General features: G+C 45.2%; 1 protein-coding gene across 5 annotated transcripts in view; it reads left to right on the top strand.

Annotated features, from left to right (window-relative positions):
* DPYSL2 (dihydropyrimidinase like 2) overlaps positions 1-17,987 on the top strand; it is a 51,922-nt gene that overhangs the window by 5,663 nt on the left and 28,272 nt on the right. For 4 of the 5 annotated variants that reach the window (XM_051640797.1, XM_051640798.1, XM_051640796.1 and 1 more), the window contains exons 3-4: positions 8,127-8,215; positions 9,519-9,703. In XM_051640797.1, the coding sequence (XP_051496757.1) occupies positions 8,127-8,215; positions 9,519-9,703 (274 nt within the window). Of the gene's footprint in view, positions 1-4,592; positions 4,984-8,126; positions 8,216-9,518; positions 9,704-17,987 lie in introns of those variants that run through there. The other variant, XM_051640799.1, reaches the window with a different exon arrangement.

The raw sequence follows: 17,987 nt of genomic DNA, 5'->3' as shown, positions 1-17,987 counted from the left end.
AGGCTTTTAGGGAAGGAGAAGGGATTATAATGTTAAGGAACAGTCCAAATCACTGTGAAAATGGCCATTTCTTAGGCCCTACCCATAGTTCCCATAGACCTGGAGATGCTAAACTCTTTCTATTGGATGAAAGGAAAGAGCAATGACAAGGATGCCCAAACGTCCCTTGCCCATTGTTCTAGAAATGCTGTAGTGAAGGTCACAGCCTGAGTGTAGGCTGTAAGAAGCTGTTTAGAGAGGAGACCACATTTTTAAGACCTGTCTCTTTTTTGATAATTAACTGTGGAGCAGCAGGCCGGGCTTATTTAAGGATGATCAGTATCATAGAACGCCTGAAATGCTCAGAACATTTCCTCTAAGAAACACCCTATAACAGTAACACTTGTCTTAGGTTATTTCTGAACCTTCTCAAGGTTTCCTGATATTTAAAAGAAAAAATAAATTGGAAGGTTAATTTTAATTTGCAGATCAAATGTACATTTTTATCGACCTGTTTGTGTGGCTAGAAAGTCAATCTCCCCCCTCACAATCTCAGTCTGTAGTCAAAAAAAACTAGATTGTTTCTCTGAGTTCTGTGATTTTACTTCCTCATAGTAGCACATTTGACCTCTATGGTTATTTCCATATCATGACACTTAATTTTCATTTTCTTCTGTAAGAAAATAAACCAAAGATGCCCACTGGCAAGTATAATTCCCCTCTGTAATTTAATTTATAGTGATTAATAACAGGCACTTCTTTCATCACCTTTTGGGAAGGACAGATGTACTCCTGCCTTGTATCAGCCTGTATTTAATCCTCCCAACACTTCCTAAGATGCAGGGGGTTGCTGCATCCATGGGAAACTCCTTTCAGGTCATTAAGACTCGGAGCTGATGCAGCAGATTCGCATGGGCAGAATAAGGACAGAAAATGAGGGCCTGATCAGTGAACTCAGGAAGGCTCTTTGAGCCCAGTCCTGTTGCCTCTGATGGCAAGAACAGAGCTGAGCTGACTTTGGCAGGGTATGATTCCCCAGGAATGGGGGTTATTAGCATCTAACAAGCCTACAGGGAAATCTAGAGCTTGTTGATGCTGTAATGCTGGGATTTCAGACACTTCCAGGAATGCTCCAAATTCATCTCTCCTTCCTCTTTTCATTCATTTTAAAAAGTGTATTTCCATTTGCAGGTTTTATAATTTCATAGCAAAATGTCCTTTAAGAGTTCAGTAGGAGTAGAAGCAATTGGGTGTTGCAGAAATTCTGTGGGGTTTGTTGCAATTACACTGACTTCCACAGAGAAAGTGATTCTTTTAATAGCTTTTCTCAACCATCCAGTAACTTCACAGTGGGAATAAAATCTCTTGCTAAGTGCATTGTGGTAGTCCACAGAATCTGTAAAGTTAAGATTCAGAGCTGATGTAAATTAATCTCCATTGATGCCTGTGATGATTTATTTTAGCACAGATTATCTCTGTATAGAGTTTCTCAGATTCTTGTGCTGTTTTCCCTTCAGACCTTTCCAGAAGACAAATTCAGACTTTCCTTTAACATGAAACATGTTTCTGCTGCAAGAAGCCTGCACAAGGTGTCCTGCAGCAGCTGGTATCTGTGCAGCAATGGCTGAGGGCAACCCTGTGTGGCTACTGGCCAATATAACCTCAGCTACCTGGGTGGGGGAATTTATACATGAATTATAGCTTTATCCAGGGAATGAACCAGCTTTTGTAAAAAAACAACAAAAAAAAATTAGATGCAGAAAACTAATTTCTTTCTGACTGTTCCCCACTTGTTCTCATCCCAATTTTGTCCTTTAGCTTCAATAGCTCTTCTCCTTCCCTCTTGATCACCTCCCCTCATTTTATACATATTTATATAACAGATAATGCCCATTCCTTGCCCTTTTTTAGTAAGGATAAATAAGCCAGTTGGCAACTACACTGGTAATTTTAAAATAATTTCTTTTGGCAACCTTGAAGTTCATTGTTAAAAGGAAGGAAAAATGGGCCATATTGATATCATGGAGCAGCTAGAAGATACACTTGGGAGCTTAGTTCTGGTCCTTTGGGTACCCACTGAATCAATGGAAATTTTTAAAACTTGGTGCTGTGTAGATGTTGACTATTGACCAGCCATGTTTTACAGTCCTTTAATCTCTTCATTTATTTTATTCTGTACTACTTAGGTTCTTGCAACATGGTGATGGGAAGGAAAAGCTAAGTGTCACCTGAAGATTCATTGTTACTTTCTGAACCTAGTCACTATTGGATTCAAGTTGTGGAATGTATTCAAAGTTCAAGAACTGCTGTTCTGACTTAGGCCCATGTGCAGTAAGGATTATCTTTTTAAAAAGTATTTTAAATATCTATCTTTGAGTAGATAAGAATAGTTTTAGAAATACTAGTGTGCTGATGGCATAATTCTCCTGAAGTGCTTCTAGTTCCTCTGCCAATACTGCTGTTGTACAACTTCTACTATAATGTGGAGAACTGACCTGCCCAAGGTCAGGGAGACCAGTCAGTGCTGGAGGTGAACAGTTTCCTGTGCCCATTTTTTGTGGTTATTCCTCTGGAATGATGTTGCTGCTGCCAGGGCAGGATCTTGAAATGGCAGCTGGGCTTTGCATACCTCACATCAGCTGCCCAAGGGCCCTGGTGCTATCTCCAAAAGCCCTGGGCACTGTTTCCTTCCTCTTTGATAGCTGAAGACCCTCTTACCTGGCAAGCAAAGGCCAGACTCCGTTCAGATAGAAAATTGAGGAGGAAAACTAGCATTAAAGAGAAAACAGGAACAGTTGCACTGTCTAAATTTAGCAATGTGGTGTAGATGCTTTCTGCCATGTTCAGAGCAAAAATATGCTGAGGTTTCAAAACGTCTTCCAGCACAGATCAGGGAGGGGCAGGAGAACTCATATAGTATTGTCTATTCTAATCATTCAATCAAAATAAAACCCTGCAGGCTAACAAATTAATCATATTGCTACTGTCATGAACCACTTTTTCATTTGCTACTAATTGGATATCAGCTGATTTGCATATTAGCTGCTTAAATGTTGCCTGATGCCCTACCTGCACCCAGGAAAAGCTCTCTTACACTTTTCCTTATAGCCTCCTGTGAACTAATGTACATAAAAGGTCCTGCTAGTCATCTGTTTTAGCAGATGTTGCCTTTATAATGATTTCCTGGAGTAACAGACCGAAGGTTATAATTTCTTATGGGCTGTGCATGGTGTGTTCCACAGAACTAGCTGGGTACATAAAGATCCCTACAGTTTGTGGCAGGAGAAGCTTGCTGTGTGTGACGTGGAGTTCACCATGATTGAAGGAAGCAGGTAAGTCTTTGTCAGTCAATTGCCTGTTCAAACCTTCAGGCAAAAGTAGGTTTGTACTGGTTTTGAGTTTTCCAAAAGATGTGTGGTACCTTCCCCCTGAGCAATTGGTGTCAACAGATGTGTTTGGAATGGTTATCCCACACTCTGCCTGTGACTCCCATCTTTTCATTGCCCCACTGGGGCAAGAGCACTGTAAAGAATGAGGAGATATTTATGCCATTTAATGCATTTCTTTCCTTGAAGTACCAGCTTATGGGGTTCAGGGACAGAGAAGTGTAAGGTTCCAAGTGTGACTGAAACAATGAAGATGGAGTTTGCAACACTGGAATAGTAAAAAATGGCCAGAGTGACTGGATTGGACCTGTGTGCATAGCTCTGATCACCTATTTCCCTGGCTCTAAAGCATCAGGTTAGTGACTACAGGAGCGGGGGAAACTTCAACCCGGGCTGTATTTTTTGGACGAGGAGGTGTGGGAGGTGGCATTTAAAAGCACTGCAGACACGCTGAGAAATCAAAGGGCGGGGAGTGGCTTCAAACCTTATGTTTTTTCCCCGCAATTTGCTAATGCTTCCGAACAGCTTTCCGCTCCGGTAGCGCCAAGAAGGGCGGGGTGGGACAAAGAAGATGGAGGGCTGCGCCTTTTCCAGCAAACCGACTCCCCAGGCAGCTCCTCTCCTCCCGAGGGCCTCGCCAGCCCCGCCGGGGGTAGCAGGAACGGCTCCGGAGCGCAGGGTGGGGGGCGTTTCGCAGGGCCCCCCTCCCACCCTTGACCGGTGCGGCAGCTTCTCTGAAACCTGCGCTTTGCAGCGGCTTGAGGGGAGGGAACGGGGGGCGCTGGGGACCCGGGAGGGGGACCCGGGAGGAGCGGGCCGGGGGCGGCGGCCGCTCTCTCCTGTCCGCACCCCCCCCGCCCCTTTCTCCCGCCAGGAGCGCGCGGCCCCGCGCCAAAATGACGTCCCCATTGCGCCACTTTGCATATCAGCGCCATTCCCTCTCTCCCCATTGGACGGCGGCCGCTTCTGATTTGCATCCCTTCCAGCCGCTCAGCCAATGGCGCCCCGAGCTGTGCTGCCCCCCCCGCCGGGGAGGGGCTCGTTACGCATGCGCAGCCCCTTTTGCCGCGCCGCCGCTGCGGTGACTGGCGGCGATCGCCCCCTCCCTGCGCGGCGGGGCCGGGCCGGGCTCCACCGGGCTGGGCTGGGCTGGGCCGGGCTCCACCGGGCTGGGCTGGGGTGGGCCGGGCTCCACCGGGCTGGGCTGGGCTCCGGGCAGAGGGAAGAAAGGGAGACGCGCAGGGGTGGCTGCTTCTCCGCTTCCTGCCATTGCGGAGAGCAGCGCTCGCCTCCCCGCCGCGCCGCGCCCTGCCCGGCGGACCCCCCGCTCCTTGTGATCGCCTTGGTTTGGGCTCGGGAGATTGGTTTTTATCCTGATTGGTTTTTATCCTGGTTTTTATTGTTATCGTTCTTATTTTTTTTTTTTTTTCTCTGGTGGAGGGGAGGTCGGGGAGCAGCTGCTGCGCGGGAGACAATAGCGATCCGGCAGCCGCCCCGCTTCTCCGGGAAACAAATCATAATAATAATAATAATAATTCAATAATTACTGAATAAATAAATTGGGGAGTGATTTCCCAAGATGTCTTATCAGGGGAAGAAAAATATTCCACGGATCACGGTAAGTCGAGCGCACGGGAATAAAAGCGGGGATGGGGGGGGAGGGGTGCAGGGGGATTAAGCCCTTTGTGTGTCGGGAGAGCGATGGGTTCGTGGCAGGATAATAAGATCAGGGTCTAATGCAGCGCTTCCTGTGCTGCAGCGCGGCCGGAGCCCCCGGGGGGGCTGCGGGGCCGGGGGAGCCGCGGGATGCTGAGCGCGGGGCGGGTTTCATCCGCATCGCCCTCCGAGCCGCTGCAGCCGGTGTCACCCGCGCCGGGGCCAGCGGGACCTGCGGCCGGGGATGGAGCCCCCGTCCCCTTCTGCCCCTGCCCGCCCAAGGGCGGCTCCGAGGGGGGGACGTGGGCCGGAGCCCCCTGCCCCGGCCGGCTGGGGATGGAACAGGATTCCCGTTTTTCTTCCCCAAGAAGCTTCTCGCAAGGCGCACGTTTTGGTCCCTTCCTCGATGCAACCCAGGGGGGAAAGGGAAGGAGCCGTTATATAAACCCCTCCCTTGGTTTCCTTGTTGTGGGAGACGGTTTTAGGGCAGGTATTGCAGATCTGCCGGTACTAACTTTTCCTTACATAAAGCAAGATATTGGCATCTAACGGGACTGTTAGAGCCATTTGTAATTGTTGTTTTTTGAAACAGCTTTTCATTCCTGGCAGCGGCTCCTTCTCCCAGCCCCATGGACACACCCATCCTCGTCCTCCTTCCTCAGCCTCGGAGGCAGAAAAGTGAGCTCTGAAACGGAGCTTTGAAGTGTGACATTTGGGCAGGAGCTGCTGGGCTGTACAGTTACATTTTAAATGATGTGTAGGAAATGCAGGGGATGCACGAAATTGTTACGTGATAAATAGAGCATCCCTTTTTTTATTTTAATTCCCCTCCCCCCCCCGGAGGGGGGAATGTTTTTCCTCTAGGAGTCCAGTGTAGAATTTAAAAAGATGCCTGTGTTTAAATAAGGATGCAGGCTACTGCTGGGTTGCTGTCAGGGGCCAGAAGCAGCATGACGCATTTTCCTTCTGACCGAATGCTCTGATTTCTGTGGTGTGCACCCCGTGCAATCCTCTTGTGCACGGGGGGAAAAAAAAAAAATCAGATCCTGGCCTTGTTTACTCTCGTATAAATCCTGAATTGATCTACCCAGACTAATGCTTGAAGAAGAAAGATAATCAATGCCTAGTTGTCCTGTTTTGACTGCATCAGTCGGGGAATTATGCACCGATTTAGTGGCAGACCCTCCCACAGTTGCAAACTGCGTGTGCTTTTGTCTCCAAGGTGGTTGAAACCAGCAGAAAGATTCACAGTGATTCTAGAGCCTGCTGCAGCAGCAGACCTGTTTACTAGCAGAAGCATTCAGAGCATCATTAAAATGGTCCAGGCTGCATTTTTTTTGACCAGTATATGTATATTTTTTTCCCTTTTTCCCTAATTGATGCATGAGGACTTGAGCTGTCAGTGACATCTGTGGCTAAACAGGCTGGTTTCACTCCTAACCAGCCTTTTTAATAGCACAAGGAGTCAGCACTAGAGGTGGGCATAAATACTGCAGTGTTTCTGGAGATGGTAAACATGTAGGGCAGTTTGCTGTAGAAGCTGGCATTGAAAGACAAGTGGGTTTTTCACATCCCAAGTTAATTCATTCAGGCTTATTGGCATTCACAGCAGATCCTAAATTTAAATCTTGGGGTTTTCTTTCTTTGTTGTTTTTTTTTTTTTTTTAATTGGTGGCATTATTCAGGGAAACTCCATTGCAGCAGTAGGAGGAAGGAGAAGGAAAAAAAAAAAGGAGGGGGAAGGAGAGACACTTAACGTCTCATAGACGTTTGGCAGTTACATAGAAGGTGGGTATAATGGTGTAAATCAGTAGCTGCTGCAATTAACGTAGCTCTTTTGGCGTTTAGAAGAGCCATGTCAGCTTGTGTCAGTTCAGAATTGGGTGCTCCAGCTCTTCAGTTTTATTACAAGCTCTTTAAGGAAACGCCTGATTCTTTGCTTCTGTTGGACCAGCAGACCCCAGCTCAGGATGAGGTCCCTGGGCTCCACTATCACTGTCCTCTTAAGTTCAAGGCACCACCAAGTTAAGTCCTGCTCTCTTCTTGAAGTCAGCTTTTAGTTTCAGCAGTCTCTGGCTGTGCTGTTCTGGTTTAGCTTTGTTCTCTTACAAAGACATTTTTGGGAGGAGGAAAGAGAAGCAGACTAAGTATGAGTGCCAGGGTGTAGTTTAAACTGAACACTGCATAACCTATCTGTGCTTTGCTGTAAATGTGTGGATCTGTAACATAGGGAATGGAGGAACCAGAGGAATATAGCAGTAATTTTTAACTTTCCTCCCCATCTAGAGTGTGTTTCACTTGTTTATGACTACTGCAAAAAAGATACATTTGTTTTTGACCTAGAATGTCCCCAAAGCAAGCTGTAACCTGGGCTGTGATAAAAGCACATTGCCTGATAACTGCTGAGCTGTAATTACCTTTCTGTTCCTGCCAAACTGTCTTCTAATTGGGGGGAATTTTAATAACTGCTTTTTAAATCTTCCTCATAAACTTAATTTATTTGCTAATACGTGCTTGTTTCCATCTGATTATGCAGTAGTGCTCTGGAAAGGCAGTAAAAGTATCCACTGCATTGAAACATCACTAAGTTGGACAAAATGAGTTTGTTTGTGTTGTGTAACCCATGGCAACAGACTTTTGGTCCATTTCCCTGACAGCAGTTGACTCTCCGTTAGCCAAGGAGTGACTCCAGGGTGTGGGTGCATGTAGGAAATCTTGCATAGACCAAGGCAGAAAAAAAACAAGAGATGTGGCTATTACGCATCCCTCAAAGTATTATTATTTAATGCTTTTGCTTTAGGTGCTGGTGGCAGACTGCAGGTATGAGTGAAGCTGCCAAATAGACAAGCCTGCTGGAACCCAACTCCTTTTCCCTTCTGATTTTTTTTTTTCCGGATCATTAGTGTGATGAAAGAACTTGTGGATGAAATAAAGTATTTTATCTTTCCAGTTGAAAGTGCTGCAGTTGACTTGTGTCTTGACATGCACTTGTGAATAATGCAGAGGTTGTTGCTGTCTCTGCTCTTTTATCTCTGAAGTGACACTGCAGACTGTCAGCTCTCTCACAGAATAATTATGTATTGTTGTGTGCTTCTTTTGTTGCAGAGTGATCGTCTTTTGATCAAAGGTGGCAAAATAGTTAATGATGACCAGTCTTTCTATGCAGACATTTACATGGAAGATGGGTTGATAAAGTAAGTGAAGCCTGATACCCTGTTATGATTGGAATTTGCAGATTAGCAAGGAATAACTTTGTCTCAGTGAGCTAAGTAGATTGCAATGAAAAATGTTTCACATATATCCTCCTGTTTTATGGAGGAACATTAAAAACAAGGTGTTGAATTAAATAAACAGGCCCAAATCCCACCGCTATTGAAGTGTGGGTCAGATGAAGTTCTTACATGTGCTTAATTTAGCCATGTGAAGAGCCCCCTGCTGAGATGACACGTATTTTTGAAGTTACCTGTGTTGTAACATTTTTCTGAGTTATGACTTGACTTGCTTTTAATCCAGAGTGCAGCATCACAGTACAGCTAATTCTTTTCTAGGGCAGGAGGCTGGACTCAAGTCACCTCTTGAGATCTCTTGCAGCATTGTCTTCTATCATTCTGTGATGCAAGGATCAATACAAACCCCTTTAAAGTTAAAAATGAGTTTGAGGATCAAGGCTCAGACCTCCTCCTAGCATACTCCTGTGTTTTCAGTCCTGAAACCTGTGTTTCTGGCACTTTAAATTTATTACAGATTTATTTGGAAAATTACTCTTAGGAAAAAATGGATGAGCCAGAAGTTACAAACAAGGAATTTTCCTGCTCTGGGTAAATGGTCAGCACATGTGTTTTGTTAATCAAGGTTGAAAGTTAAAGGAGCCAGCCAAAGAGCTAATTGATTGCAATGTGTCATCCACTACTGCACTTCTAAAAATAAGTCTCTGAACAGCCAGACTTGAGAGACCTTCGAGGGTCTCATCAGGAATTTGGTAACTGGTGTCTTCGTGGGTTTATATTTGTGCAGGGACCATCTAGTATTTATGCATGAAAAGGAAGTAGACAATACAGAGACAAGAATTCACCCAGTGCTCGCAAAACAATGCCAACACCTGAACTGCTGTTAGATTGGTAGAACCAAGTGTTGAACTGCCACTTGGCAACCCCAGTGCAGTCCCAGTAAAGCTGCTCACAAAGCTCTTGCTGTGTTTGATGCATCTGATTATCTGCATGGTCCCTTCTCCAGCTGCCTGCCAGTGTGGCTCCTTCTTTTCCTTCCTATTAAGTCTAATACTGCCTTGAGGTTCTGAAGTAATTGCTCATTTTGCTCTCAATTATGCAACTGCTTCAAGGGGAGGAATAAAATATTCTCAGCTCTGCATGCTGATCCTGTAGGTTCCTTTATATGGAAAAAGCAAATGTTAGCCAGGTTAGGTAGCACAGGGGTGTATGTTTACAGGCTGTTGGTCTTGTTTGTGTCTGACTTGCTGTTTGAAACCTGTTTACCCAGGCAAATAGGAGAGAATCTGATTGTGCCAGGAGGAGTGAAAACTATTGAAGCCCATGGCAGGATGGTGATTCCTGGAGGGATTGATGTTCACACCCGCTTCCAGATGCCGGAGCAGGGGATGACATCTGCTGATGACTTCTTCCAGGGGACCAAGGCTGCCCTGGCTGGGGGCACCACCATGATCAGTAAGCTGGCTGCTTTTTCTCTTCCAAGAAAGCTTTACTTTTCTGTTTCTCAGATAAGTACAGAAACTCTGGACAGTGTAAGCCACATGATGCTTTGGGCCAGGTACCAGCACAGGGTTATTTCTGATGTCTGTCCAGGTTGCTGAGAAAACCTTATGGAAAAAGGGGTGGAAAAGCAAGACGGAAGGATTTCCACACTGTGCAGCTGTGTCATTTCACTCTTCTGTATCAGCAGGGTTCACCTTGCTACTTGTGTGACTTCACCAGATTCTTGGGTCTGCTCCTCCTGAAACCAGTGGCTCCAGTGTGAGCAGGAGATTCTCCACATACCTATGCCTCAGTTCCTTTCTCCCTGATGTCTATAGATAGATGTCCATCACACCCAGAAGCTTGATGCCAGTGTACTGTGTGTCTTTGAAAACTGGGCCATTTATTTAGGGACTTGCACATGCCCACTCATACAGGCAGCTTTAGCAGCAGAGTTGTTCCTTGTGTGCTCAGATCCTCTTTTGGGGGAAAAGAGAAATCAGGAAATGAAAATACCTCAAAAAGACTGATTCTTCTGCTGACACCAGAATTAGACACTCACAGCGTTCCCCTCTAGCTCTAAAATGCCTGGTGTATGACTTCCAGGCTACCTGTCCCCACTTGCCTTGGCTACAGACGGATGGTTTGCTAGAGCCAGGATCTTAAAACTCTATAATTGAGTCGTTGTTAACCTTGTTTGAGCTAGAGAAAAAAATGACAACCTCGGTTGCAGTGCACTTGATTGTGTGTGAACTGTGTGTGATATGGCATCCTGGAGTCCATGCCACATATGGGAATCAAGGATAAAGGTGTGAAGTGATACAATATCTGAGCATCTTGGTTCTTTCATGTGCTGTGAGGTGCTGGCATTTCACAGGAGGGGAGTTCAGGTACAGAGAAATGAAAGAGCTTGGTTCAGAACAGGGACTAGTGTCTATTGTCCAATCCATGGATATAAAGAGATCTTAGGCACAGCCAGGAGTTGGCCTGACTGTCCTCAGTTCAAACCCAGCTCCTTAGGAACTCAACATCCTCATCTCTTAGAGGATGGTCACTGGCCTGGTGGGCAGATTCGGATTGACTGATATGGAGGTTGGGAGTGGGAGCCAGCAATCCAAACACAGCTAAAGCAACTGGTTCAGAAACAAATCTTCTGAGTCTTGGGCTCGCGAAGAGGTTGTTTGATCTGTAAATTTGGTGTAATGCTTCAAATAAATAGCCTTAAAATAACCTGGGAAATTGTTTTTCATAGTGTTACCACTTTAGAGTATGAGGTTAGTGTATGAAGATAACCTCAGGCATGCTGGAAACATCGAGTGGGGGTGTAGCTGTGGATGGTCTCACTGGGCATAGTAATACCCAGTTTTTCTTCAAATCTTTGCTGTCAATTTAAATTAATAACACTGAAATAGTATTTTATTTTCAGCTGCAGTTCATTAACTTTGTTTCATTGGTTGTTCCTTTGTTATTAGTACACCTGGTTCACACTTGAATTACCATTTTGTTCTTCCTTGTTAGGTTGAATTAGATCAAAATACTATTCTCTGTCATCTGCATCTGAGCTTTCAACAGCAGTATTTTCCCCAGTGGCACTTTAAAAAACATTGTAAGCAGAAATTCCTTAGGCAAAGTAGGCCTTTACTTGGGTTCCCCAATTTTATCTCTGTTGAGCCTCGTAATTCAGAAATGCTTGGACTTTTCCATGTATGTGCATGTGTCTTGATGACTGGAGTATCCGAATATCTCACTGATGGTGTTCCTGACAATCCCTGGGTTAGGGAAACTGGAGGAGAGTCCACCCATTTTCCAACTTCTCATTTTACAGCAGTGAAAAATTAGCATTGTGTAGATGATGACTGTGGGCAAACCATACAGAGGAGGCTGGTGGCTAAACTTGACCTTCCTGTAGTCCGAGTGTCTCTGGTTAGGACACCAAAATACACAATCATCTCTGAATCAAAAACACCTTTCTAGAGCAAGGGCAGAAACTGGGCTGCTGAGGATGATGGGGAGACTTTTCTGATGGGCAAATATCAGCAGCTGGAGCTGAACAGTGGAAAGCAGGATAAAAAACCCAACTAGACTTCAAAGCTTTGGAGTCTCTGCTCTCTGTCAGCTCAGCTGTTCTCTTCTTAGCAAAATTACAGCATTTGCAAAGATGTTTTTCTGCAGTGAAGCATGCAGAACTGCCCTCCTGAACATGCTCTTGGTGGGTGGCCTTTAGTTTTCTCCAAAGCAGGTGGTTGCTCGCAGCGTTTTTTCTTTTATGATAAATGGGATGTTTAGTGGACTAGATTCATAATATCACAAACAAATTGCAGCCTGAAAATGACATGCTAATGTTTATGTCATTTTTGTATTTTAAGTACCATGCCTGGGACTCTTTAAAAGAGAATGTGCTCCTCTCCTGTCAAACTTTGTGTCTGTTTGTTGGGTTTTTTTTGGCAAAGCTAGCCTCAAGGCTGTGAGCTTTGTGGGAAAGCACACCCATGTTTCTTAATTTGTGCTTTTAACAAACTTTGTGTTATTTACTTACAAATACCTTTACTCCATCAGTTTCTCTTTTTTATACAGAGCCCTTATTTTGGGCAAGAAAACAGGTTAGTTGGCTTCATGCTTCAATTTCTTTCACATTTTCATGCAGGAGGGCACTTTAAGGCTGTTTACTTTACAATCATTGCAGGGAAATATTTGTTTTATGTACATATTTCCATGAAATTAAAACAAGAATCTTGGATAGGTTTCTATGGATTGTTGGTTTTATAAAACCCGTGGGTGAAATCCTGGCTTTGGCGAGGTAACGGAGAGTTTTGTCATCGACCTCAGCAGTGCCAGGAATTCACCCTGTATGTCTGCTTTGGTTTCAGTGAACTTCATTTTCAGTTCAGATCAAATTCCATGTTGTTCCTTCAGTTCTCATGGCAAACTTATCCAAGGGAAGCACACAGGAGTTCAAGAATGTAACCTATTGTTTCCAAGCCCTGTTCTCATTTACTTGTGTTCCTCTTTTAAGTAAACTAATTACTACAGTATCAGAGAGTGGGGAATCTTCACTGGTACCAAATTGAGCAGCCCCATTTTCTCCCCAGTGGAGACTGGTCCTGGTGGGAAGCAGATCTGGCTCCAGTCTGGGGCTTCCTAACTCATTCCCTGGTCAATTGGAATGAGGGTGAGTGGCTGGGGGTGATGATCTGAATTAGCCCTTTCTGCTCTGGATCACCTCTGTTCCTACAGGGCTCTCCAGTCTTTGCTCTCTTCTAGGTTGCTGCACTCAGGAGTTAGGGCTGATTTCTTTTTCTAGCTGCTCATCCCACGGAGGCCATCTGAACAGGAATTCCAGCTATGATCCTTCTGTCTCAGCCCTCCTCAGTGCCAAAGGCAAGACTCAGCTGACTTTGCTAACGTATGAAAAGCTGCAGTTGGTTTTGCTGTGCAGAGCTGCTGGGAGGTGAAGTGACATATTGTGATATGATTGTTTGTTTTCCTGAAAGGGCAATTTGCATGATCCTGTCCGTACCTTAAAACAATATTGGTGTGGCTTTGTCAGCCAAGGACAAACAGCACTGTGTGTCTTTTAGGATAATGTTACTCTAGAAAAAACTTGGATTATCTCCCTTTTAAAATGTCATAATGCAGCATTTGGACATTAAATTGAAGGGAGGATTCCAGGATGTTATGCAGAAGACTTTGGAGGAGAGAGGGATATTAAATACTTCCCTAAGCTCCCCTGTATTCCATGGAAAGAGAACAGTCCTGGAATTTCAGAAAAGGGCTCCATCTGAAGTTGCCCTTTACAAGAGGTTCACCCATGGAGCCTATGGAGCCACAGTTTTGTTGAGATAAAGATAACATTTTTGAGCCCCTGTTGTCCCAGCTTGAGCTGGGTTGATGCCTTAGGATATAAAAGAGTCTCTGGAGCTGTTAGAGAAGGAATATATCACTGCTGAAAACAGGGTGGCCTCTCCAGGTCTTGTGATGGTTTGTCTGCATATTAAGTATGATGGGTGAAATCCTCCTAAAGTCAATGGTAGAACTCCCTGATTTCAGAGGGGGCAGGATTGCCTTTCTCTGCTCCTAGCCCTTCAGAAAGGATGAAGCTAAGCTGTGTAAATTTACTGGCTTTCTGATCCTTGAGCCTGTTCAGTGTCCTAGTCAGAACTGTATCTATCCAGGCCAGCTCCCACACACATTTCAGCCCCCCCCCCGCCACCAGACTGGGCTTCTTCCTGGGTATCTGCTGTCCTGGAGTGAAATCCCTTGCTGACATTGCCTGTGTTGACTCAGTCAACCACTGTTATAATCATAGCGAGAAATTACAGTGAGAGAAATTATAGCTCTTTCTGCCTTGGTGACTTGGAAGCCAGCTGCCTTTTGAACTTGACTAGCAGTTATCCTAATAACATGGAGAATGTACACTAGGGATATGAGCCTTTGTGTCTTGGGAGGTTCAGAAAATGAAGGGGAGCTTCACATGGGCTGCAATCTGCTTCCTAATGCTATACCCTGCTATTAGAGACAGCTCATGTGCAGGATGGCAGGGATTTTCAGCAGTGTGTCAGCTGCTCAGCTACAATCAAATCTGTGGTGAGTTGACACCAGGTCTTCTAGGTCATGCTGAAGATCACCACCTTGCTAGAAGGAAATGTTTGCAGTCTAGTGTGCTTTCTTACCTCTTAGGTTTTGAACTGAGTGTGACTTAAGAGAATGGAGCCACCCAAAGGGGATCAGAGTCTAAAACTGCAATGTGAGCTTAAAGTAAGGTTTAGAAAAGGGCTGGGCAGGGCTCTGGGATGAGGGCAGCTTGAGATGGGGTGGTGTTTAGACGCACCAGTAAAGACTAGATCATGTTCTACCCTACTGGGTGCTGCTATTTTATTCTATCATGATTAGTCCTGTCCTGGAAGACAGCAAGAGTCTAAATTGTGGGCAGAGGATAGAAATAGAGACACAGAAGGAGGTGGCAGCAGTGGTTGTGCAGTAGCTTGTGGCCAAGCTGGAAGTATAAAACCAAGGGTTTTGAGTCCGAGGGCCTGACCACAGAGCTGCAGTGTCTCACCAAGTCTCTCGGGCTGTGTGTACACAGTGCTTCATTGTTCCACAGGCACCAGCCTGAATTTTGTTTCTTTTTGCACCCAGTGGCCAAGATGAAAGAGGAACTGTGTGGTTGGGGACGAGCACTGCAGACAGGCTGCGTTGGGGTGTGTGGCTTGTTTCATTTTCTAGCAGCTGGCCATGGCTCTTTTGCAGCAAAGAAATGTTTAATTCTCTAGAAGTGTAATTAAAATGTCTGCCTGCTTTTATGAAAGTTTATGGTGATTTATATGGGTAGAGACTTCCTTGAACTCAGTCGTTAAGATAATGACATTACCACACAGGAGAGCAGAGTCTTTCTGGCCCTTTCTCTCTTCTCCCCAGCTCCCGTTGGTGCTTTTTATACCCCCCCACTCTTCAGCCTCTGCACTGATTCACACTACATCTTGTCTGCTTCACTGAGTCCCAGCTTCCTGCTGGTGTGTTTGTTGCTTTCATTCAGAGTGGGCTTAAAATCTTAATGAGAAAGTCTGTCTGTATCAGAGATGGGCACTCCCCTGTTGCGAGCTACTCTTCTCAAGCTTTTAAACCCCTCTAAGTCCATTAGGCATCTCTGTCTGCAGTAGTGAGGGCAGCTACTGTAGGGACACAGCCTGCCTTGCTGGGGCCAGCTCTGCTTCCAGCCATCCCTGCCACACCGACGTTCTGCTGGATGGGATCACCTCTGTTGTTCTAATGGAGTTTCCAGAGGAGTCCCATTGGAAGTGAACATAACAAATCTGCCAACCCCTTGATGTCTCTTGCCAGTTAGCACAGGAGGAAGCAGCTGTTCAGTCCTCAGCATATGTTGTGTGTTGTTGTGTGCATTTTATTTTTTTTTCCCCCTTTGGGCTGTAACTGTTGTTTGTTGTCTCTTTGCTGCTGAGAGAATAGGCTCCTGTGAGGACCAGATGAGGACTTCAGGAGCTGTGTAGCTTTGTCTGAGGTTTGCAGGAGGCCTGTGCTGTGATGGTGTCTTTAACCCTGGCTGTTAGATATTCATGACTCTGCCTGCCAGTCGGGGCATCTTTCCTCTTACACCTGAAAGGTGTAATGAACAGTGTCTGGTTTTGGGCTGGAGTCCTGTGAAACCACTGCAGTGCTGTGCAGCTTGTTTGTAAGTAATTCAGTAATTTTTTTTCCCTATTTTCCCATATTCTGCCTTCCACAGAGCTGCTCTGGATCATGGCCCTTGCTCCTCTCCCAGGTTTCTGCCTTTTTGGCAATGCTGATGTTTTAAAGAGCAGGTGAGTGGGGCCCTTGCTCCATTTCTGGTTTGCCCTGTGCTGCTCTGGACCTGCTCCACCTGTCACTGCAGAGGAAGGGTTGGATGGAGCCTGTTCCACACATGCTGGAGCCTGGAGACTCTGCTTTAGTTATGAACAAATGAATGTTGAAATGGCAACACCACTGGCAGTGCAGTCTTCCTGCAGATGTGACTGACCTAGATTTTTCCATGCATCCAAAAAGAGGGATTTGGCACTCACTGAGGAGAAATTACCAGTGTTGTCTGTTTATGCAATAGCACTTAATACCTCTTATTCTATGTAATGGTTGGGATCAGTAGTGCTACTTTCCCACTGCATGGAGAAGACTCCATGTTTTTTGTCTGAAGATCTGCTTTTAAGTGCTTTTCTTGCTTTCACATGTCAAATGCTCTCATCCCTAAGTCCCGTGTCTTATGGATGAATGCAGGAGAACTAAAGACCTAATGAGTATCACCAATGTCTTTTGTCTTGTACAGCCCCTTACATCACTGGGAAATACATGTGATACTTTGAGGGTTGCAGGTGTGAAAGTTGGGTCCTCCAGCAAAAGCCTGTCTGCTGTAAATGGAAAAGCAATCTTAAAAAAATAAAATACAATTATCCACCTTGGTTCATGTACCATCATTAGCTGCCTGTGATAGGTTTTCAGGGCACGTGTGTTAAATCTTGCTAGATAACCTGTCTTAATCACCTTCAAGTTGAGACAAGGTCTTAAAGGAAACAGCAGGAAATGGCGCCTCCAGCTCTTTTCTTGGCTTGCTTTTCTGGGCACGGGTTTTTGCCTTCCTACCAGTGTTCAGTCCCTTGGCTGCTTCTACCTTCCCATGAGCTTGACTCAGCAGAAACCATCCCTGTCAGACAGGAACTTTTCACTTTCCGTGTTGGGAATTAGCTTTGCGTGTCAGGGGAAGGAAGCAAGTGATGCCTGAAAGAAGTGATGGCTAAAACTAACTGCAGGGTTTATCAGTTGGGGTGGATTCAGGTGATGCTGGCTGCAGAGTGCAGTTTGACATCTTGAGTCAGTGGAGGCTTTTTCCATCTTTCCTTCAGCCACTCTGCCTTCAGTTCATAGATCCTATCCGTTTCTTAGAAACTATTCTTTTTGTAATCTTTCTGGTGAGAGGGAGAAATGTTTAAGGAATAGAAATGAGCTCCTCCTGTCTAGCATACTTTAATCATGCCTATAAATTGCCTGTGCCTGCATCTTTGCACAAGCCTAACTCGCATAGAAGCCATGTGCATTTGAAAAAAATGCAGCAATGGGCACTTAAGACTTATGGCTTCTGGGAAAGCTCTTTGCTTCCCTTGATACACTGCAGTTAGTGTTGGGACTACCTCGTGACAGTGGCCGTGGCATTTAATTTCTCCATGCTAGTTGCTAGCTGTCTGTAGTAGGAGGTGGATGTTGCTGAGAGTTGTAAGCTTTAATTCATATTACTTAAGTTCACCTAGGCCTTCATATTATAAATATAAAGGGATTATTTTTATGTAGAGCTGCCTGAGAGATGTGAAGTGCTGGCTGCCAACTAGCAATTATATAGTCCCTGTCCCTCCCAGCTGGGATCCATGTCCCTGCAGCTCATGATACACAGCTCAGGTTACTGTCAGGGTGTGGATAAAAGCAAAAACTTGTGTGAAAGAGAGACAAGGTGAGCTGTGTGTGTGTAAGGTGCTTTTGGCTTCCTGGATGTTGAAAGTCTATTTTAAGTAATAGGAGGAATCATTAGCTTTTAACACGTGGATGTTAACTGGAAAATCTCTGGTTGAATTTCTAAAGCACATCAAAAAGGGCTTCTGGAAGTTCCCCTTCCTGACGGCTTCTAAGGCGTATTTTCCCCAGATTCCTTTGTTCCTGAAAGCAGTTTCATATGTGCAGTGTGTATATTTTTGGATTCTGGGGGACTCTGGTGTTTTACATG

Source organism: Apus apus, chromosome 26 (genome assembly GCF_020740795.1).
Source record: "Apus apus isolate bApuApu2 chromosome 26, bApuApu2.pri.cur, whole genome shotgun sequence".
In the NCBI taxonomy this organism is placed as follows: Eukaryota; Metazoa; Chordata; class Aves; order Apodiformes; family Apodidae; genus Apus; species Apus apus.
Note: the sequence above shows the minus strand (reverse complement) of the source record. Positions and strands in the feature narration are given on the sequence as shown.